This window comes from Urocitellus parryii, chromosome 4, assembly GCF_045843805.1.
Source record: "Urocitellus parryii isolate mUroPar1 chromosome 4, mUroPar1.hap1, whole genome shotgun sequence".
Taxonomy (NCBI): domain Eukaryota; kingdom Metazoa; phylum Chordata; class Mammalia; order Rodentia; family Sciuridae; genus Urocitellus; species Urocitellus parryii.
The window spans coordinates 41441081-41464881 of record NC_135534.1 but is presented as its reverse complement, the minus strand read 5'-3'; the positions used below and the strand labels follow the sequence as shown (position 1 = coordinate 41464881).

Genomic DNA, 23801 nt, shown 5'->3' with positions numbered 1-23801 from the left:
ATTGAAAAAATTAAAAACATAAATTTTTAAAATGCTACTTGTTTCTCTATCAATGCTTCAATCTGAAATAAAGTTCATCTTCAAATGGCTTATTTCCCTGAGAGTTTTTAGGAGAGCCAAATAATCTCTCTTATCCTTCTTTCTTCACATCTTTCCTTGATCATAGGTTGGAAAGTTTAACTTTTAAAGACCTGGATGAGTAAAGTCCACCTGGATAAGCCTCCAAAAAAGGTCATTAACTTGATCACATTTACAAAATCTCCTTTGGTATAGAAAATTATATATTTATGCATCCTTAGAATTAGGGCAGAAACATATTTGGGGGAAGAGGAGGATTATTAGTCCTATACCACATCTAAAATCATCTTTTACATATTGTTAAGAAAATGGTTACAGCATGGGGTCCAGCTCCTAACTAATCAGTACTGAAAAGGGATGTGGGGAGATGAGACTGTGTTTAGAAGGAAATGAAGAAATGTAAAAGGCTCTTGCTGACTCCTGAGTGAAGACTGGCCAGGCAGTGGACTTAACTGTGCTAGTATCACCTTATTCTCAGCTAGAAGTAAGATCCAGGAGAGTGTGATGGAGAAGATGAGTCCTATCCATGTAAATAAAGGACTCCAAACCAATATAATCTAGAAACCTGAATGATAATAACAGAGGGGAAATATCCAAAAAATGAAGTCCAGGTAAATAATCAGTGAAAAGAACACAGCCAGAAGTGAGTCCAGCACAAGGAGCAGATTGAGCTGGTTCTGGAGCTATTCTGTGAACCACTTTTACTGTATTATTTCTCCTACTGTGGGATGGAGAAATCCTTTCAGTTCCTAAACTGACTCATCCACACCCAAAGAATGACTTCAGAAACTCTCAAAGTATTCAGGTTGGACTGTTTGGAAATTAGTACGGGAACTGTTAGATGTCTTGCCTACAGATTTTTTGTAGTAGCCTGAAGGATAGATGGAAGGTGAATGGACAGAAACTTCTAGCCATCAATGCAGCTCAAAGGAAAGAACTTCTTAATAAAAATTAAGATGCAATGCCCACTTCATGAAGTGGTGGGCATTGTGTCACTGAAAAGACAATTGCAATGTTCTGCCCTTAAAATATGAAGGGCATTAAATTGAAACTCAGCATAAGCTAAGTACAGTCTTACAAAGATAGTCACTGAAGTTCAGGATATAACAAAGATATCACATCCATATCAAGGAATTAATGCACATTTAGTTCTTAAACCAGAGCAGTCCTATTTTGAGGCAATATTTGTAAAAGGAGGCACACCCAGAAGGGGGAGAACAGTATAATAAAAAGCCACATCCTATGGGAAATTTAAAATGTTTCAATTGTTGGAACAAAAAACCACAGTTGTTGGAACAACAATTATTGGAACACAGATGATTCAAAATAAAAAATTTTGGTATACACACAAGTGCTTTGTGTCAGTATTATTTAGAAAATCAAAGGAAAGGGCCTCATTACCATACATGAACCAGCTTAGAGCATATACATCATTTAAAGCTTGCCTGGAGATCTTAAAAAAATATGCCTTAATTCTCAAGTTAGATAGGCAAACATATCTATCTGCATTTTGCTAATCTATTTATGCAAAAATTACTTTTCAAAACTCACAAGATACACTTTTATTTTCTAAGGACAGAACATAATTATCAGTGAAAAATAAACAAGTCAAACTTTTGGAAAAAGAAAAATTCACAGCTTTTATCAATTCTCCTAGGAACCCAAGATGAAAGGCCCTCTACTATACCATAATTTCTCTTTAAAAAACTAGGCTAGTAACATCATTTCTCCCTTACAGTATAAACTAAGAAGTATGCCCATGTATAAATTTAAAGATTTTATGAACAGTCATTAGCTTGCTTGCTGTTGATAATCCCAAATAAACGAAAGTGTCTCTAACTACCAACACATGTTCTAATTATTTAAGATGTATTAAAGATAGGATTTTTGGTAAACAGAGATGATCAAAGCCAGATTTTATACTAAAAATGTATATTTATATACTCCAAAGGCAATACAGAATTTATAACAAAACCATGTGGTAAAACTGTTAAATCACATTCTGAATATGATTGGTCAAACAACAGAATCACATACCGATGTTTTAAAAACATGCAATGTGTCATAAAGGAACTGTGTAATAACATAGAGCTTTTTATTAGCCATATTAATAGTTCAATGAATCAAATTAAGATTTGGTTTAAACATTTTACATAACATGATAGCAACATATGTGCATCTTACTGCTCCAGTTTTTAGTATTCTGGACAGGGACTTTGAATGGCATATTAATCATTATAATGTTATTTAAGTGATAAATTAGAGAAAATTCCCTCCTATTTATGGTTTTCACAGGAACTGATCCATAACTTTATGAGGAAAATGCATTGTGTGTATTTTAAAAGTCACTTACTAGTTTCTTATCAAGCATCTAGCTTCCCCTTTTGTCTTCATCTTCCTAACAATATTCTTAATATCTGAGTACCACCATTTTGTCCCTGTAATGCTTGTGTTTTGAGGAAAGTGGGCCACACCATGGAGGCAGGTCCTGATGGACAGGAACAGCATACACTGTTTTCCCCCAGAAGCAACACAGCAACACCTTCCTCTTTCTCACAGTTCAACCATAACTAAGCATCTATTGTGATAAAACTGCTGTTAGAAACACAGTGCTGTCCCCTGAAGTAATCCTTTGTTTGTACACTAAGCTCTACTTCTTCAAGACACAGTGAAGGGAAAATCGTTCTTGTTATATTAACAGAGGATGAAGGCTTTGCACAGGTCAAGGTTCATATACTTTAGTTCTGTATCCATTCAGCTATTAATGATCCTTTTTCTGTTTGTGTGGAGAAATTAATCATATAAAGTCAAAAATTGGGTTTCTAAAATAAAATTCAATGATTTCACTATCCTTGGGCTGGGATGTGGCTCAAGAGGTAACGCGCTCGCCTGGCATGCGCGGGGTGCTGGGTTCGATCCTCAGCACCACATAAAATAAAGATGTTGTGTCCACCGAAAACTGAAAAATATATATTAAAAAATTCTCTCTCTCTCTCCTCTCTCTTAAAAAAAAAAAAAGTAACATGTACAATTGCATTGCAATACAATAGAAGCCTGTAGGAGGGATGAGTGAAATAGTGGCTCAGTTTTCCTTCTGTAAATCAAGAGGGGTGGTCTATTTAATTTATAGCCTCTATTGGCAATTAGGATCTAGATATTCTAATTTAGGGCTCAGATATGTGACCCTGCCATTTAGAAGAGTCAGCATCCATGATGGTTAATAGTAATTCTTCTATTTTAGCTTATTATATATCAAAAAGAAAAATAAAATACTACTAACCTTAAGCTCTTAATAAAAATAAAAAAATTTACATCTATGCTTCATATAGAATTACCTAATATTTTTATATTTGAAGTAGAATTTTTAAAATACTGTACGTACATGTTGCTTTTTCTTACATTCATACTTGCCTTGGCAATTTTACAACTGTATGAATCGTATAAGTATTCTTTAATAAATACAAAAGAATAAAAATGCTTATGAATGAATACATTCTTCTCTCATAATTCATCCAGATTCTTTAGCTCATTAATTTCTACATAGAATTTAAAGAGCTGAGTCTGACATTACACAATAGTACATCACTGCCCTCTGATGGTACGACTAATATATAATTTTAAATTCAGCAAAGATAGCCTTTATTATAATGTAAAATGATCTGTAAATTTTATAAGCTATAGAAATATAAAATAAATAGAGATTCAACATTTACCTATAAATATTCATTACTAAGTTATAAAAATGTATAGCATTCTTCACATAAGCCCTTCAAACGAATTCTCAAGATGTTCCCTGATGATCATTTTAAAGGCACTAAGTCCATAAGTTTGAGCAAAAGATTTCAAATGTAGTAAAATAAAAACACATATAAGGTCATGCAGCACAACTATAAGCAGGTAGGTCATTTTATAAAGGAAGGAACTATAATTGCAAGGTTTAATATTAGAGGTGTATGCAGGATTTTTACATGTAATGTATATATGCTATTTAAAACTGTACACATATTTTTGTGATTCTGGAAATTGAACTCTGTGCCTCACACAAGGTAGGCAAGTACTCTTTCCCCTGTGCTACACCCCAGCCTTAGATCCACATTTTAACTATGAAAAAATAAATCACTTCTATAGAAGAGCAAACATAGGAAAATAAGAATTTAATGAAAGGTCTCACTAATTCCTAAGCTTGAAAATCAAGTTTTTCCAATACCTTTAGTACGGACTTAGCACTGCACTTGAGGGCACTAATATTACAAAGTTTAACTCTTCTTGTATTCAAAGAGAAGAAATTAAATTAAGGAATTCCATTTGATTGCAGATGTTGAACAACTACTGGCAGTAGACTCTCCCATTCATGTCATGCTTTATGAAACTGTCCACTAGAAAAGACAAAAATAGAGAAAAGTAATTTTTTATTTAAAACTAGGTCACAAAATTTTAATTAAAAATATGTAAAATGATAATATGGGACATAGAAATGCAAAATGATTTTTGAAATTCTTTTTAATTATTTTATTTATTCATTTTTATGTGGTACTAAGGAGTGTCTCACACATGCTAGGCAAGTGCTCTACTACTGAGCTATAGCTCCAAACCTGCAACATGATTTTTATGATTAACAACTAATAATTAAACTTTGCATTATGGTCAAAAGTCTGAGATAACATGATGGTTTAAAAGCATAAAAAGACAAAATATCTAAGCAAATCAGTGGGTACCTGCAGTAGGATTACCAAGAGATTTGAGGATTAAGATACTCTCTCTACCTTGTATTTTCTCTTCTTTTATCCCTGAGTCTCCAAAATAATTTTTTGAATGCCATGCTCTAGATGTGCTGTAGGAGCATGCCCATTAAAGCCAGTGTGCTGGGGGCAGAAGTGATTATCCTGAGGGAAAAGAACCCAAAGTGGGCAGGAAGAGTGGTTTCTGAGAGTAAGTCACTCTTTTTGAGAAAAATATCTCTGCCACAGTCTAGCTTGATGGCCCCAAGAATCATTTTTATTCAGTAAGAAAGATTTCTTATAAGAGAGCAATGAACTTCTATACTTCCCCTCTCTACTTTTCCTTGTTATGGGTTAGCATCAGAAAGAACATTCATCCTTTGGTTTTGGGGGACTGGCTTATTTCATTTAGCATGATATTCTGCAGTTCCATCCATCTACTGGCAAATTCCATAATTTCACTCTTTATGAGTAATATTCTATTGTTTTAGTTATTCAGAATTTACTAGAATGTTTAAAAATAAATAGATAATTATTAAAATTCTTCCCTTTAAAACAATGTTCAAGACCCTATGGTGATGAAGTAATCACAATAGAAACTTGGGTCAAAGGTCACTGAATGGAAATCTGCCTCTAGAATTGAAGGACTTGGTCTAATCCAGTTCTGCAAAGATGTGAATGATGCAGAGACTGTACCAACTTTGGGAACTTTCTCTGTTGACAGAATGTGGCTAATAATTTTTACCTAGAGCTCCTATAAGAGATGCCAGATTGAATTCTAAGCTAACATTTTGCTGATTTTTATCCCAAGGAAACATCACCATGGCAACTTGCATTGTAAGAGATGAACAGTAGTAGGTTAAATCGAATACTCTTAAAGCAAATTCTTCTTGATCCTGTAGAAGAGCCAAACATTTATTTACCTGTTCCTGAAATTACACATGCTTACTAAATAGGATGGATATAAAGAGGCTAGAGACTTTGCTATAGTGCCATTTTGAAAAATCACTAATAAATACTTTTGAGCATTGTGTAAAAAAAAAAAAAAAAGCAGCACACACACACACACACACACACACACACAAAACAAAGAAACACTAAATTTAAGACTGGAGATGTTTTCTACTTAAAACACTTTGAAGAGGACCAGCAGTAATATAATATAATCTATATACTTCAGGGTATGAAGTTTTGGGTTTAATTAAATAAATCCCTTTCTTTCTTAGAGTTTAGAATATATCTTCTTAATTCAGACTATATGTAGATTAAAGTATCCTTTTCTTATAACAGTCTATGTGAATATAAATATCTCTATTTCAATGAAACAGAGGATCTCAACATTATTTCCAGTTCTAAAATTTACCATTCATATTTTTATTTGTTTTTGATAACCTTACATTGAATTATACCTAGTAACAAAGTTCTTTATCTCAACAGAATATTGAAACTGATTCTAATGAAGTTTTGACCTTGTCATCTCCCAACTCTGCACTAGATTTATTTTGCTTTTATAAAGATATATAAAATAACAGCATAATGATCACATTATGTATCTTAACATTAAAATCAATTTTTATACATTGTTAAAAATTCATGATAAAGAAAGAAAAAAATGTAATTTCATTAATTGAAACTAAATGGAGTAACTTACAATGCTAAAATAACAAAGATATAACTCTTATTTCTACATGATATTCCTGAGCTAGAATCAATTCTGCCCTAATGATGCCCCCCTCAAGTACATGTCCCTCAATTTAGGGGTATATAGATATGTAGGGTGGAGGGAGGTGGTATCTGGGAAGAGTGTAGTTTTAGAGCAAAACCAAAATTGAACTGCAAAGAAAATGAATGACCTAAAAACCACTCATAAATCACTGATAAATTAAATATGCATGAAATTGAGGACATTGTCCCTTTTACAAATAGACTTATTTTAGAAAAGTACATCTTTAAAAGCAAACTAAGAATAAATCTTAATATATGAATCATTATCCTGAATTATAACATGTAAGATAAAACTTTTCCAATGCTGCTACTCAGTAAAGATTCCAGAATTCAGGAAGCTTGAATAATTTCTCCACAGTTATATACCCTGTATCTATCTCCCTTTGCAATAGGTACATTAGGAGGAATGTGTGCAGAGCTCCCACCTGTACACCCTGTGGTCAGAATTAACACTTACATAACTATGACAATGAGTGGCAATGGGAAGATCAACAATCCCAAATCATAAGAGTAAAAAAATTTAGACTACAAAACAGAATTTAATGATTGATGTGTAAATGGAGATTACAAATACTGTCTGTCAAAATGGCAGTGAGTTTGGATTTTTACATTGTTCTTCATACTTTTCTATGTTGCCTGAATTTTTGACACATTTAAGTTTATATTAAGTGAATGTATTAAGATATAGTAATATGAAAAGTGTACGATTTTCCCATTAGAATAAAAAAACAGTAATCAACCCATACATACTTTTAAATTACTTCAAATTTTTCTCATAATGCATTTTCAGAAGAAATTATTGAACAGATTGCTACTTAAGTTTTGTAGAATGCCAGTTAAATTAAGTCTTAAGTAAACTTTAATACTTACTCTAAGTCCTCCTGCTGGTGGGGGCCCAGATGTGGCTATTTGTTTTTCTACTTTTTCCTTTTTCTTTCTCTTTTCTTCCACAGACTGGACATCCAAAATTCCCCGAGATGCAGCCTATAAGTAATTTAAAAAGAGGTATAAAAAATATTGGTATCTGCTGTCTAAAAGGTGTGTGTGTGTGTGTGGTTTTAGGTTTTTCTTTGGGGCTAGAAAGTTGGTTTATTTTGGTAACAAAGAACATTTGTACAACGGCCTTATGTAAAATGCACTGCTAGTTCTTCATTGAATATTTTGCAACCATACAAAATTTTCCCCTAAACTTGCTTCATATTTGTTATTGTTTTATAAAACATGGCTATTTTGTCCCAAGGAGGAATATTATTATAAGAGCATCTAATCTTGCAGAAAACATCTGTAGGCTAATCCTCATTATACTAACTGATGTAAACATATCAATGTAACTGATAGATATAAGGAAATGATATTTTAAGTGATTATCTTTAGACTCATATTTTTAGGATATTGGACAACACTTATATTATAGAATACTACCACTAATAATATACATCTATAAAAAGTGAAATACAAAATTATGTAAGTAGGCATGATTTTAGTTTTAATCTTACCTCCTTTTGTCTTCTCTCTGCAGCCTCTGCAAGCTTTGCTCTTTTCTCTGCCTAAATATGTAAAACAAAAACAAACCTCAAAACCAAATATTATTACATACAAATTTTATGACTATGTTATAAGTAGTATAATTACAAAAACATTCAGTACTGACCCAAAACATTTCACAATTAATGCTATTTTTCAAACCAGGAATGGTTTATATCTGTAGCCCTAGCTACTCAGGAGGCTGAGACAGGAGGATCCCTTGAATTCAGGAGTTTAGGACAAGCCTGGGAAACATAGGGAGACCTTGTCCCTCCCAGCCAAAACAAAACAACAAAAATACCAATATTAGAAAATTTATAAAATATTCAACTTCCTGAATTTCATTTTCCAAATCAAAACACCTTCAAATTAGGGCATGATAAAATAATATAAGCAGTATGCACTATATAATAATGTTATTTTCTTTTTGAAAAAAAGGGCTTATAAACAGGGCAATAATAAAACAAGTAGTATTAAATTTACAAGGAGGCAGATACACAGTTTGGAGCTGCCAGTTAAAAAGAGAGAATGGAATAGGCAGGTGTTTTCAGGAAAGATTCCTGAATGAAATAAGCTGGTACTGTGTTGGATAAGAACAAGAAGTAAACTTACGAGTGATAATATTCCAAGCTGGGAAACAGTGAATATTATTTTTCTATACCATGTATTATTTAGTTGTAAAATATTTAAATATATAAGACAATAAATAGCATTCTCTTGGGGAATGGTATGAATAATTTGTCTTCCATGCTATGATGTACTTATTCATCCATTGAACAAATCATTGAGTACCACCATTGCTTTATGAACCTTTCTAGGTGCTGGGAATACAGCAGTGAAAACACAGATGAACATAAATTGCAATGAGGGCACAGAAAGGAATGTAATCAAGTAAATAAATGTCAAGAGTTCAGTGCATGTTTGGGGAAAACATCAATGGCACTGTGAATAAATGAGGAAAGGAGGTGCATGCGGTATGGTGGGGCATACATTACTTATCTCAGGAAAAACTTCACCTATATAGTGACAGCCAACAGCGAGTGGTTATCAAGGGAAGGGGGTACAACCCAGTGATGGGGGTGGGTGGGTGGAGGGCTTAACAAATGCTGACAGTGGCATTTTATCAAGAGCGAGATAAACAAAATTAACCTCATTTAAAAGCAAAAGCAGCAACTAAGACAAGTTGAACTTTAGTACATCAGATGGTTTTTCAGTACCTATAACCCAATGGATGAAAAGTTAAAGTATTTCCCTAAATATTTCATTTCTTCCACTCATTTTTAGCTACACAGAACAAATGAGAGGAATTTAGGTTTTGTTGTTGTTGTTGTTGTTTTGTTATTAATTCCCTGTAAGAAAGACTAATGTAAAGATACTGTTAACAATAAAAAGCTACAAGAAGTACAAATGTATTATACTACATATTCCCTCCTGAAATTTGAATTTTAGATAAACGACGACTATTTTTATATAGATATATACCAAATATTGCATGGAATAAATCTATATTAAAATGTATTCTTTGATTATCTTAAATTCAGATTACCTGGGCGTCCAGTATTTTTGTTAAATATGACAGTTTTACAAATTGTACACCCTATTCTACACACAATATTTTTAAAAGGAAGATTTTTTTTTAAATGAAATAAACACTAAAAGGAAATCATTGATGAATAAAATCTCCAAAAAAGAGCACCTTCTTTAAAGAGCTCGTATAGACACAGGAAAAGACACATCTCTTAGCACAGCAGGCACTTCACGGAGATAATTTTCTTTTTGCACCCTAACTTCATCAACCGCACCTCCAAGACCGTTCCATACAGGGCACCTCCTGTGTATGTGTGCCACTGTCCAACAAACTCAATTTTGCCAGTCGGCCAAAGGTAAAAACTGGAGAGGGCAACAAGGAGGCGGAGGCCTTGCGCTCCCTGGTAAGGTCCCAAGGGTCCTTGGTATAGGTTCCCGCTTCCCCGTCACCCAGGTCCCCAGCGACCAGCTCCCAGGCCTGAGCCAGTAAGTACAACCGTCTCCCGGCAGCACGTAGCTCAGGCCGCCTGCGCGCCCCAGAGAACAGGTGCGCGAGGCGTAGCGCTACTCACCGGGTCGGGCGTGGGAGGAGCGGAGTCCCCCGGGCACGGAAAACACAGCCCCATCCAGACACTTAGGGGGTCCGAGACCCCGCCCGCCCCAGAACAGGCGGCGCTAACTGCGCGATCCGACACCGGTCCCAGGCCTTCCGCGCTTGCCCCGCCCCCACCCTGGCCCCTGTGGCTCCTCTCGGCTCCACCCCCTGCGGCAACGCCCCACCCCCACCCCACGGCTCCTCCCGCCCAGTCCCTCCGCCCCCGCTCGGCCACGCCTCTCCGCGGCAACGCCCCCACTATCTCCTTACCTGGTCCCGCCCCTGCCGCCCGGCTCCGCCCCTAGAGGCCGATACCAGTAGCGGGTGCGTGCAGCTTGGACGTTGGAAAGCAAGGCCTGCAGACAAAGCCTAGGTACCAGGAAACACCCGCTGTCCGAGGAGAAATACTCGGCGGTGGATTTCAGAGCTCTTCCTGCTTCTCTTGCTTCTCTGTTTATACCTCTGGAGGGTTTTTGCTGTTCTATGAGATGCGACTCTGGCCTCCAAGAAATTAAAACCAAAAATTGAAAGTCGAGGATAGAGCACTTAGCTGGCTTTAATAGAAATTTCCACTAGTTCCTGATATTTGGGATTCATTTATCTTTCCAGGAGCAATGATAAAATTTCATCTTTTCAGAAATATTTCAATGAAGTGCTTCTTAAATTTTAATAAGCATAAGAATAACCAGGGCATCTTATTACAATGTAGATGCTGAATAAGAAAAGTTAGGATGAAAGATTAGATTCATTTCCAGTACGTTAATAGACGATTGATCGTATCTTCACAACAACACTTTCATTTATTATTTTTTTTCTAGCATTCCTGCTGGGTGGAAAAAATTTCAAACTTTTCAAAAAGAGGATAAAAAGTGACAGTTAACGACTCAGAAACCACTCTTCACATTTTAATCTATATTCTTACAGGCTCATTTAATATAGATGAATAATTTACTTATAATGTGCACTTATTTTAATTGGGTTTTAATAAGCAAATGCAGCCATGAAATAAATCACTTATTCAAGATGTGAAAGATTTCCATAAGCTTCCTATAGTACCCATTCATTCCCGACCAACCTTATATATCACATAGTTAGATCTAAGCAACAGATAATTTCATATTTCTATGGTATAGTTTCAAATATATGGGATATGAAATATGTTAGTTTTGCATATCACAATGTCTTTGAAATTCTCTCACGTTCTTAAATGAAACAGTACTCTCTTCTTTTATTCTGTTACATGAAATTTTGTAAGATTAAAAGCAAATCTATAAAGAAAAAAGTGCATTGTCTCTATTGCAAAATGTAAACTACCCATCTCTTACTCTTTATAACTGCTCTTTAGAACTTTGTTTACAAATCTTGAAATTCTAACCGCTGCCAGTATCTCACTGAGATATATGTACAACTTTTTCAAAAAGCAAAGTAAGTCTTTTCCCAGTTTTGTATGCCAGAAGTATATTTGTATACTTAGTAACTTTCTCTTAGTAAATATCCAGAAGGGTGACACCTGTGGTCCTGTCTTCATGGTACTTTAATGTATAGGCATTTGGCTATAAGATACAGCTCTTAGATCATTAAAAGATGTGTTATTCTTTCCTTTAGATAAAACAATCAACATATGGAATGTATCTGCTGGGATATATCCTGTGGTAAGATCCCCCCCAACCACCACCAACACTGACATCTCTTTAGCAGAGTGCCTGTGATACATAGGGTTAATGTTTATTCAGTGATAAAAGTTTTTTCGTTCTTTTTTCTTTTTTTTTTCTGCCTTTGTGGAGAGATTTTCTGCATAGAAAGGAACTTTTGTTTTTAATTATTATTAAAAAATGCTTTCTACATTTTACATATTTTCCAAGCACTTTCCATTATTTCTCCACAGATTTGCCTATTGATGTGTGTGTACGGGTTGATTCCAATTTTTTGCTATTAGGAATAAACATTTTTGTAAAATTCTTTATTTATACATATGTTTTCATTTTCCATGAGAAAAATATAAAGATAGAATTGTTAGGTTAAATGATAACATTAGTTTAAATTACTAAAATTCCAACTAGGAATGTATTATGTATTGTGTGTGTGTGTGTGTGTGTGTGTGTGTGTGTGTGTGTTTGTATGGTATGGTACATTTAAAACCTTATCACATATTATTGCCATTCTTGGTATTTTCAATTCTTCAGTTTTAACAATGAGTTTATATTTCATTTTCTTGTACCATTTACATGAGAAATTTGCAGTTGTAATTTCTTTCCCTTCCTCTCCAAGATGTAAATTTTATCCTAGTCTTTTATCACTTCTACAAGCCAAAACTCTCTTTCTCAAGGACCTGAGTGTTCTCTCTCTGAAATGCAATATTCAAGAAAGATAACTCCTAACTCCTGGTCTCTACGGAAAGGTAGGATTTCCATCAGTACCAATAACGCAAACAGATGGTCCAAGTTGACCAACCTTTCAATGTTTTCCAGTCCTTTCCCTCTAAGACAGTTCAGTGCTTAACATCTCCCCTTCCTTTACTTTCAGGGGAATTGCCTTCTCTTTTCCTTTAATAAAATAGTCTTCAGTGAGGACTTCCTTACCTATTTAACTCTTATCTGGTGAAAACTTTGACCTTGTTTTTTTTTTTTTTGTTTTGTTTCTTTTTATTGAAAAAATGCAAATGGTTACATAAAGAATTGAGTGAAAACAAATACACAAAAAAATGCATTTCTCTTTTTGACCCCAGTCACAAATTTCTTTTTTTTTTTCCTTTTTTAATTGGTTGTTCAAAACATTACAAAGCTCTTGACATATCATATTTCATACATTTCATTCAAGTGGGTTATGAACTCCCATTTTTACCCCGTATACAGATTGCAGAATCACATCGGTTACACATCCACGTTTTTACATATTGCCATACTAGTGCCAGTCACAAATTTCTAACCTCCTTCTGAAAAGCTGCCAATGGCATTCAGTTTCAGTGTGTAATTCAGGATATATTTAATTCACATACAAACATTGATAGTTGTACACACACACACACACACACACACACATTTAAACTGAAATGGCAGAATTTTTTTTCAAAGTTGTCTTACCTTCATAATAATGTGTTAAAGAACACCTGTAGGGGGAGACTTGTGGAGGAAGTGCATAAAGAACAGACACACATATAGGGCAGGTGCAAACAGACAGAAGGATGGCAGAAAAAAAGGACGCCTACCCCTCTCTGCTGTCATCTTTAATAACCCCAAAAATTATATATTACCCACCACCAGTGACTATATTTTGACCAGTATTCCTTTAATACTGAGTGCTAGCTAACTGAGATAAGGTCCAGGTTAATGCAAACACAGAGCTTCTCTCCTTCAAATGATGTCACTATGTAAACCAGGTGGTGCATCCCCATAGTTATCTTAATAGTCTCCTCAGGGAATAGCTGGGCATTCCAATCCTGGGAATCAGGGCACCAGTTACCCCGGGGAGTTTATTCATTGAGGAATGCTTTCCTGATATTTCCGCAGTCAGAATACCTACAGCCCCCGCCTTTTTTTAGGGCCTTCTGGATAAGTAATATCTGTTTTCTTCTTAATTCTGGTGGGGGCAAAAAATAGGGCAGACATTGACAGCAGCAAGCGCACATAACAATCCCCAAAGTAGTAAACATCCACCTATGAATAACTGTTTGACCCAGGTGAAATTGGGTAACCACTAAGTTATCCAATCCAACAGGTCTAAACCTCCATCATCTTGTTGGACCTTGTTAATGGTTATCTTTAAGGTAATTTAACTCCCTTGAAATAGAATTACTGTTATCACTCAAATTGAAGCAACAAATATTATTAAACTCCTGACATCCTTTATGATGTAACAACAACAGATAATCAATAGTAACCCAATTATCAAGACTGGCTTTACAGTGTTGTTTTTTGCTCCTTGTTAAGCATATTAATGGCCATAGAGTTATGATTAATACTAGACCATAGCACAGGCCAGCTTCATAGTGCTTTTGTAAGCCCCAACAACTAGTCTAGAGATATCAACTAAGGAAAATGTCAAAGCGTCAAATTCTGTCTTAGAGAAGATATACTGAATCATCACAGTATATCATCAACGGGAATAGACCTCCATGAATACGTTGTGCATGATGGTGGCCCATTAAACCCTTCGAGGATGGTAAGAACACAGTTAATCTGTTAAGACAACAATGGGTACCATGCAACATTCTTGCAGGTATATAATAATTTCAGCCAAGTGAACCCAGATATTATAATGGGTTCTAGAAGTCCAGGAGTCTGACTGAACTAAATTTCCCACAACTGGGGTACAACAGCAGAATAACATTACCATAAGAATCAAAACATTTATAGAGTTTTATGTGAGTTTAGCAAGCAAAGCAGTAAGTTTTCAAGAGTACATTTTAACCCCATTTGAGTCAACAGATGTTGAGCTGAGGCTGTTAAAAGATTTTGTCTCCCCAAGACACTGGAAGCCAAGAAGCTTGGAATCCTCTTTCAGTGTTTCTTATTTGTCCTCTTTTAATGTTTTCTCTCTTTCGAGGAGAGTGGTCATTGTCCTCTTGATTGGTGGGACTCCCCTCATCCAGGATCAAACAAAACTTGGGAATTGGGTTGAGAAGTTCCCGATGTCCATTCATAATTATAATGATCTCATGCATCAACCTCGAGTCCAAACAGGACCTGTAAGTGTAGCAGTCTATCCTTTTTCCCAAGTGATCAGAGGCATAGGGTCTTGTCATCCTGGGTCTGAAACACTATGTTTTACATAAATATTTAGTAATAGCTGTTTGGGAATAAAACTTCTATCCAAAGTAGACAACTAATTGTGAATATTAACTTTGGATTGCATATTGAGCACATTAACTTTAAATAAAACAATATTTAAAGCATTATTAATATGAGAGGCTAGATTCTCACTTTTTAGTTTTAGTTTTAAAAGGCAAGTTTTAAGAGTACAATGCGCTCATTTAATCAAAGTTTGTCCAATAAGATTATGAATAAGTTTATGCTTTAAAATTATATTTCATTGATTACAAAATTGTGCAAAGGCACGAGATGTATATGCAGGGGCATTATCCATCTTTAAATGAATAGGTTTGCCCAATGTGGCAAAACAAAGCAATAAATGAGAAATGCAAGCAAGATGCCTTTTTTTAGACCTGTGGGCATTAGCTTAAATAAACCCAGAATGGGTATTAATAAAAACATAAAGAAAGGAGTGAGGATGAAAAGGAAGGGAAATGGGTAACATCCATTTACCAAAGTACATTGGAATGTAGCCCCCTTAGATTTAAAAATTTCAACATAGGAGCCTGAAAGGGTACACAGTGAGAATAGTTGTTGACTATAGCATGAGCCTGTTAAGAAGAGATGAAAAACATATTTATTAGTGATCAAGAATTTAATGAAAAAATCCATGGGATTCCACAGTATCTGAAAATAAAGGATAAAAGGACTTCATGGTTTCATCTGTGCGAGTGTCACCCTCCACCAAAGTTTTAGAAATCTTGTGGCTGTGTACATAAGCAAGGAAGATGGGAGATGTATAAGGCAGTGCTGGAAAAGAGTTTAAAGGGTTAAAAAAAGAGAGTGAATTGGAATCCAAAGGAAGGCACTAACACAACCATGGAAATATGAGGCACAAGCTTAGTTATATATTCAGAATTTGTAATGACACTTAAAATAGTAGAAACCAATTTCAGCATCAGGATAATGGTAGCTAACTCAATTTGCTGTGAAGAAATCTGAGGTAGGGTATAATAGTCCTTACCATTAATAAAAATAGATATACTCCTCTTTGTTTACCTCCACCCATATACACCATTATTCCATCTATAAGAGGAACAGTAGAAATTAAGGAAAAGGGATATAATTAAGGAACCTGACATAACAAAGAGAATTGTCCATCATGAGGCATGTTTAAATTTAACATGTTTAAATGTTTAAATTTTGTTAATACAACTTGATAATAGGGTTAACTGTATTAGAGATATAAATTTTTCCCATAAAGAAAGTATAAAACATGAATATTCATGCCTGTTAAGGATAAAATTTTAATATGACCATTAGCAATTCATTGAGAATATATATCAATAAAAGGCAAAATATTAAAGCCTGAAAACTGAAGAGAATATAACCATTTTATTATATATAATTTCTTATTATGAATAGCAACAACTGTTGCAAAAGCATAGGTTCTCCAACAAAAACTAATGATAATGGCATTTTAGATACAGGAAGTCGATCTACCATCACTGTTTTCATTAATTCTTTGTAGAGCTTGTTTTAAAGAAGACTCAAACAAAAAAAGAGGCAGATCCTATTTCTCTAACAACTGAAAACAAAGGGAGAGATCAGCTTGGCATCAGCTGTAATTTTTAATTTAATTATTTAAGAAACCATACTTATGAATACTAATCCCATTTATGCTAAATTTAATTTACTCATTTTAATTGTAACATAAAAACATAAGAAAAACATGATTAATAGTATTAATCATCCTTTTTCTGCTGAAAAAAATTTTGAAGTTATGAATAATATATCTCAGATATTTTTTAGAAATTAAGACTATTGTTTGGCCACCTATAAAAACCCATGAGCCATAACCTTAAAGACATCTATATATAGTTATGTAATTATTTGATTTTAAATTATTTGGATATGTTTAATTCTTCAAATTTTACTGAGCACTCATTTGTCTAAATGTCAATTTAATATCAATCATATAATATATAGACATAAGACAGATCTGTGTAATTGGATATATCAGGTATAAGATCTAAAAACCCATGGTGGACATTGAAATCATATAGCTAGTATTTGTGTCCTTTGTGGTTACTAGACGTATCCCTAACACAGCCATGTTTATATCTACCTAGGATTTATTAAAATAAATCTTTGAATGTATTTATGACTTAACTTCTGAGAAATTGGCCTTTGCATAAAAACAGATAATTAGATAAAACAAGACTAATCAGAAAAACATCAACTTACATTGACTATCCTGCAATCTGTACATGTGGAAAAATGAGAATTCATACCCTATTTGAATCAAATGTATGATATATCAAGATCACTGTATTGTCTTGGGCAATCAATCAATCAATCAATCAATAAAAATAAAAAACTGAAAAAAAAACTTATATCACAGTATTATCAACCTTTTTATCAGGTCTGAATATACCTTTAACTCAGATAAGAATCAGTTGGAAACCTGTAAAATTCTTAAAGAAAAAAAAAAAAACTTTTTTGAAGAAAGAAAACTTGCACATTTGAAATCTTTCTACTTTTTTCATTCCATTTTGTGTTGCAATTTTAGGAAGAGGGAGGAGCTAGCTAAGAAAGCTGACTGAAAACAGATAAGATAGCCAGCCAAGTGGCTTGGATTTAAAAGTGACACTTTTTTCTTCTTTTTTCCAAACTGTTTTTTTGCAACCCTAGTAAATCATATAAGAGCTGTAATTCACATTTTAAATATAAGGCTAGGAAAAGAAATCTTGCAGAAGTTAAAAAGTAAGGAAAATTTTTGTAACCATTCTTTTATAAGATTATTTCCTTAGAACATGGTATTGCACTTTATATTCTTTCTGGAGCGTAGCTTTTTTTCTTTTTTCTTTTTTCTGTTCTAAACCTTGCAAATATTTTTTTTTAATATTTATGTTTTTAGTTGAAGTTGGACACAATACCTTTATTTTTACTTATTTATTTTTATGTGGTGCTGAGGACTGAACCCAAGCCCTTGAATCAGGTACACTTGCTAGATCAGTGCTCTACTGTTGAGCCACAACCCCGGCCCTAAATCTTGCAAATCTTGTAACAGTTTCCACACATGGTTGAACATAAGCAATGAGTTGTTGTGGATTGGAAAGGGCATAGCATGGTAGCCACAGGGAGGTTTTGGATACTTGTTTATTTCTGTTTTCTTTTCCCTAAACTGGAGTGGCCCCTTAAGGCCATGACATTACTATTTGTGCCCAATAATCTTATAATTGACTGCTCATTAAAGCAAAAGGTTAATTCAGGTCTACTTTCAGTAATTAACAAACATGCTCCAGTAACAGTAGAGTCTAATCTTTTATCTTCCCTTTCATTTAAAGATTGTTGCTGAGGATTGAACCCAGAATCTTTCTTATGTGAGATAAACACTCTTTAAGCTGAGCTATGGCTCCTGTCCTGGGAAACCTCATGCATATGTCTTTAGTAGTAATCTAATCTATTTTTGTGCTCTCTCTAGTAGCATGAAAGGATTTGTGAAATGAGGTGAGAGGTCTCTGTTTGTATTGGAAACACTTGCATCATGGGATCCTGAGAGGGCTGGAGAAATTAGTTCCTCCTCCTTTTGTCTTGAGTGGGCGCGCGCGCGCGCGCGCGCGCGCGCGTGCGTGCGTGTGTGTGTGTGTGTGTGTGTGTGTGTGTGTTTGTTTTAAGGCAGTGGCAAACAAGGCAGCTTTATGAGTTACTGTTTTTAGTGATTTTTCTAATTTTCTAAAACAGTACATTGCAACTCATTAAATAGAACAGAAGGTAATTGCTTATGCTCTGCTGACCAGCGAAATTTAACCCGGTGGAACAGATAGCTAATTCATTAAATTCCCCTTCCTCTGCAGCTTGATGCAAACACTCAATTAACTTGGATCTAGCTGGAGACAAAAAGGCTGCTAGCACTACAGCATCTTTCTTTCACAGGTGCAGAAAGAGCTGAATAGGCAGGCAGTGAGGCAGAAGCCAGGTCAATAGCGTCCCTACAGGGTTACCACTCGTGCAAAATGGATATGGGGGCATGTGGTTCCTCATGCAGAATTTCACCTATTGTTTCTCAGTCCTTTGAATGCGATATCCCAGATCCTGGATTCCAGGGACAGGACAAATCTATCTCCTACAGCAAGATGGCCAGATCACTATCACAATATGTCCAACCTTGCTGAGCAGTAAAAATTCCACTCCGTGGCACCCCAGCAGGTCAGACAAAGAATCTCCCATGGCCCAACTGATTAGGGATCCAGATGATGTAAGTAAGGACCAAGGCCACCTCTAGCTGGCATGAGCCACTCCCTTCCCCTGTTATCTGTTGGACGTCTTTAGGAGTCTGTGTCTTAATTTCCTTGTTCCAAACTCTCTGTGGACTGGGAGGACTTGAGGGATCTCCTGCCCTTGGACGCCAGCTGTTAAAGAACACCTGTGCGGGGAGAATTGTGGAAGAGGCACACAAAGAATAGACAGACAGACAGACACACACACACACACACACACACACACACACACACGGCAGGTGCAAACAAACAGAAGGATGGCAGACAAAAGGATGCCTATCCCTCTCTGCTGTCATATTTACTAATCCCAAAATTTACATGTTACCCACCACCAGTGACTACACTTTGACCAGTATTCCTTTAACCCTGAATGCTTGCTGACTGAGATGAGGTTGCAGTTAATGCAAACACAGAGCTTCTCTCCTTCAAAGATGTCACTATGTAAACCAGGTAGTACATCCCCATAGTTATCTTAGTAGCCTCAGCAGGGAATAGCTGGGCATTCCAATCCTGGCAATCAGGGCACCAGTTACCTCCCTGGGAGTTTGCTCACCAGGGGGACACTTCCCTGTCTATTTCCAGGGTCAGAATACCTACAATAATGGTTATTTGTACCTTGTCTTTTAGTCCTGATCAACCTATAGTTATTAATGTTAATTGATCTTTAAAATACAATTTTTGGGTTTTATTTGTTCCATTATCTGTTTCTAACTCCTTGTTTTTATAGTCATATTTCCATAGTTCCTTCTTTCTTCTTACTTGGGATTAATTTGGTCCCTCACCTCCATTTTCATAACATGGAAGATAAAATCATTCATCTTAGTTTTTTTTTTTCTCATCAAGACCACCTCTAATTTTTTCTTTAATATTGTAGCTATATTAACAATATAAAACTTTTGTGTTTTCTTTTAGTACATAATATTTTCTGCTTTTCAATGTGATGCGTCTTTGACTGACCCATACATTATTTTTTGTTTGATTTACAAATGTTACCAACTTCCAAATTTCTGACATGTGATTTCTTCATTGATTTCAAAGAGATTGAAGACCATACTCTGTTATTTCAATCCTGTGAAATTCACTACACCTTACATTATGGTCCAGTAGATGGAATATTTTAATGCTTCATGTGCACTTAATATGTTTTATGATGATACTGGGTAGAATATTCTAAATATGTGAATTACGTCAAGTTGTTGCATCAATTGCCAGGAAATGAGTGTTTAGTTTTTAATTATAATTGTGGGATTGTTTGAGTTCTGTCAGATTTTGCTTGTTTTGATGATTTGTTATTGGAAGCATATGCAATTATTATGTCTTTATGATGAATTGACCCTTTTACTATTACAAGTGTCGTGTGTGTGTGATATGATGTTTGCTACACTACTTTGTGTGCTATCAACACTTTAAACTTTCTTTGTATAAGACATAGTATTCCAGTCTTTTATTTTTAACCTATCAATGTTTATATATAAAGTGTCCAATGGAGAGTTTGTAGTTGGTTTTGTTATTGTTATTGTTTTCCCTCCTCCTCCTCCTCCTCCTTCTCCTCCTCCTCCTCCTCCTCCTCCTCCTCCTCCTCCTCCTCCTCCTCCTCCTCCTCCTTTTTCTTCTTCCTTTTACTCCAACCTGACAATCTTGGCCTGTTAGGAGAAAAATCCTCCATGGTTCCTTCTTGTGTCTGTATAGTTTTTGACCAAAGGTTTCAATTTTCTTCCCCCTCTATAATATCTTTTCAACAATGTTTGTACAATAAAGATCTTATGAGAATCTCCCTCTGGAGTAGATTTGTTCAATGTTGATATTACCAGATATTACCTCTCCCTCTAGAGCAAATGTTGGGCAGGTTTGCCAGCAACCACTTACATAAAATAGGGGCTTCCATGGCTGTGCACTTCGGCCTCACTCTTTTGGGACTTGGGAAGACAAGGGACCAAAGGTGAACCTGCATTTGTTGCTGGCTACTGTGCCAGAAGTAGACAAGTCTTTAGTCTGCACCTGGTGGACTCTCTGTCTTCTTCCAGCATCTGTGAAACTAAATACTTTAATCTTGTAAGTAGAAAAAACTCTCAATTCATTAGTGGTTCTTGGCATTATCTTTTGGTTGGAGTACTTAGACAATATTTATCTTTATCTTGTCTGATGTTCTTTAGGCTTTCTGGATATGTAGTTTTAGTTTTTATCAAATTTGGAAAAGTTTTGGAAAGGTTTTCACTCCAATTCCACCCTATTCAGCTATCTTCACTTGATATGGTCTTATAGGTCATGAGACACTAATAATTTTCCCATTATTATTCTCTATCTTATTTATTTATTTATTTCAGTTTGGATTGTTTTTATGGCTAATTTTCAATTTCATTGACTATGTTTTACATCAAATATTCTGTTAATATCTTTTAGAGAATTTGAAAATTTCAGATATTTTTCAGTTCTATAACTTCCATTTCCTTCCTTCCTTCCTTCTTTCCTTCTTCCCTTTCCTCCCTCCCTCCCTCCCTCTTTCTTTCCTTCCTTCCTTCCTTCCTTCCTTCCTTCCTTCCTTCCTTCCTTCCTTCCTTCCTTCCTTCCTTCCTTCCTTCCTTCTTTCTTTCTTTCTTTCTTTCTTTCTTTCTTTCTTTCTTTCTTTCTTTCTTTCCTTCCTTCCTTCCTTCCTTTTTTTGTACCAGGGATTGAACCCAGGGCCTCTTTAACCACTGATTCACATCCCAGCCTTTTAAAAAATACTTTATTTAGGAGACAGAGTCTCCCTACATTGCTTAGGGCCTGGCTAAATTACTGAGGCTGTCTTTGAACTCATGATCCTTCTCACTCAGCCTCCTGAGCTGCTGGGATTACAGGCGTATGCCACAGCGCCCAGCCTTTTTCTTTTTAATGTCTTTCATTTCTCTCTTTGGGTCCATTTTTTTCCATTAAACTATTGCACATAGTTAATTTGTTTAAAATTTGTGTTTTGGTGTTTGTGTTTTTTTTTTTTTTTTAATAATCCTACCATGTCTTTTAGTTTCTGTTTTCTATGGCTCGATTTTCCTCCATTATGTGCTCATTTTGCTTCACCTCAGCATGCCTAGTAATATTCTATTAGATACTAGACATTGTGTCTATTATGTACCTGGATTTTGTACTCTTCCTTTGAAGTGTTGGCCTTTGTTATGGTTGGCAGTGACTTGTAGATAAATCTGACTAGAATATCTTCCTTGTTCAAAATTCCACTTTTCATTTTCAGTTATCCCTAGCCAAACATGGTCTGAAAATATGGGCATTTGTCTTGACTCTCAGAGAGAAAAACTACATTTACATAACTTTTATTACAGTATATTTTATGTTCCATTTTCTAATTAGGTATTGTTATTTTCTCACTGTGTTTAATTTATGAATTAAAATTCATCATGTTTGTATGTATAGAAAATGGCATGGTTTATATACATTTCAGTAGTAAGAACAGTTTCAGGCATCCACTAAGGATCTTGGAATGTATCTCCATGAAGAAAGGGGGAGACTACTATATTTTAAAGTTGTTAAACTTCCTTAGGCTGTCCTAGGATACATTTCTAATAGGGGTGATTTGCTGCTATGTCATGTGTCCACTGATGTCTTGCTAAATGCCTCACTTGATCAACAAGGACTCTGAAGGCTAGCTTGTCAATACTCAAATATCTATGTAAAGTGATTGCTAGGGGTTGTTCACCTTATAACTAGCCAATCCTTAACTACCTACCTATGGAGGAGACAAATATAACCCATTTGACTGCAGGAGCAGCTTAGCACTCAGCAGAGTCAGTACAAACAATAGGAAGTTCTATAAAGGTCTCTGCAAAGTCTTCACTATCTGAATTTCTTCCCATAGCCCAATAGCTTTCAGCTAAACCAGACTTCCTGTAATTTTGTTTGTTTGTTTTTGGTTTTGTACTGGGAATTAAGCCCCCAGCTGCTTTACCACTGAGCTATATCCTCAGCCTTTTTTTTTCCTTTATTTTGAGACAGGATCTCACTAAGTTGTTGAGATCCAAGTTTGAGGATCAAACTTGGATCTTCCTGCCTCAGCTTCCTAAATTGCTGAGATCACAGGCGTGTAATATCATGCCTGATCTGAATTCTTATCTCTGTTTCATAACTCATTCTTTTTTAAAAAAATATTTATTTCTTAGTTGTACACAATACCTTTATTTTGTTTATTTATTTTTATGTGGTGCTGAGGATCAAACCCAGGGCCTCGCACGTGCTAGGGCTCTACTGCTGAGCCACAACCCCAGCCCCCATAACTCATTCTTAACTGAAGAAAATTGCTGTGCTCTGCTTATGAACTTCCTTGCATCATGATACAGAATGTTCCTCCATAATCATGGATCTCATCTTGCTTATTTGTCTTATCTGAAGCATCACAAGTCTTTCTTTTTTTCTTTTCTTTAACTTGTGTTTGATTTCTGGAAAACCATTGTTTTTAATATTTTTTTCTTATTCTCTACTTGCTTACAGTGGGACCACATTGGGGTTACTTCCATGATTTTTAATAGAATTCCTTATAAAAGTACATGTGGCAACTTATCAAATTCTGGCAGTTACCAAATATATTGTTCACATCAATCCAATCTTTGGTAGTTTTTGT

At 35.2% G+C, this 23801-nt stretch overlaps 1 protein-coding gene across 1 annotated transcript; it reads right to left on the bottom strand.

Moving 5' to 3' along the window:
• Positions 1 to 83: 83 nt before the first annotated feature.
• On the bottom strand, positions 84 to 10288 carry Svip (small VCP interacting protein). The gene is made up of 4 exons (XM_026384105.2): positions 10145 to 10288; positions 8018 to 8068; positions 7392 to 7505; positions 84 to 4454 (listed from the first exon to the last, which is right to left on the bottom strand). Exons 1-4 carry the CDS (start codon positions 10196 to 10198, stop codon positions 4440 to 4442), a joined length of 234 nt encoding a protein of 77 aa, XP_026239890.1. The 5' UTR covers positions 10199 to 10288; the 3' UTR covers positions 84 to 4439.
• Between the last annotated feature and the right edge of the window lie 13513 nt (positions 10289 to 23801).

Excerpts from the sequence above, each read along its gene's own strand:
- Svip (XM_026384105.2), bottom strand. The coding sequence starts at position 10,198 with ATGGGGCTGTGTTTTCCGTGCCCGGGGGACTCCGCTCCTCCCACGCCC. Across the intron at positions 8,069-10,144 it reads CTCCTCCCACGCCCGACCCG|GCAGAGAAAAGAGCAAAGCT; the intron begins GTGAGTAGCGCT and ends TTACATATTTAG. Across the intron at positions 7,506-8,017 it reads CAGAGAGAAGACAAAAGGAG|GCTGCATCTCGGGGAATTTT; the intron begins GTAAGATTAAAA and ends AATTACTTATAG.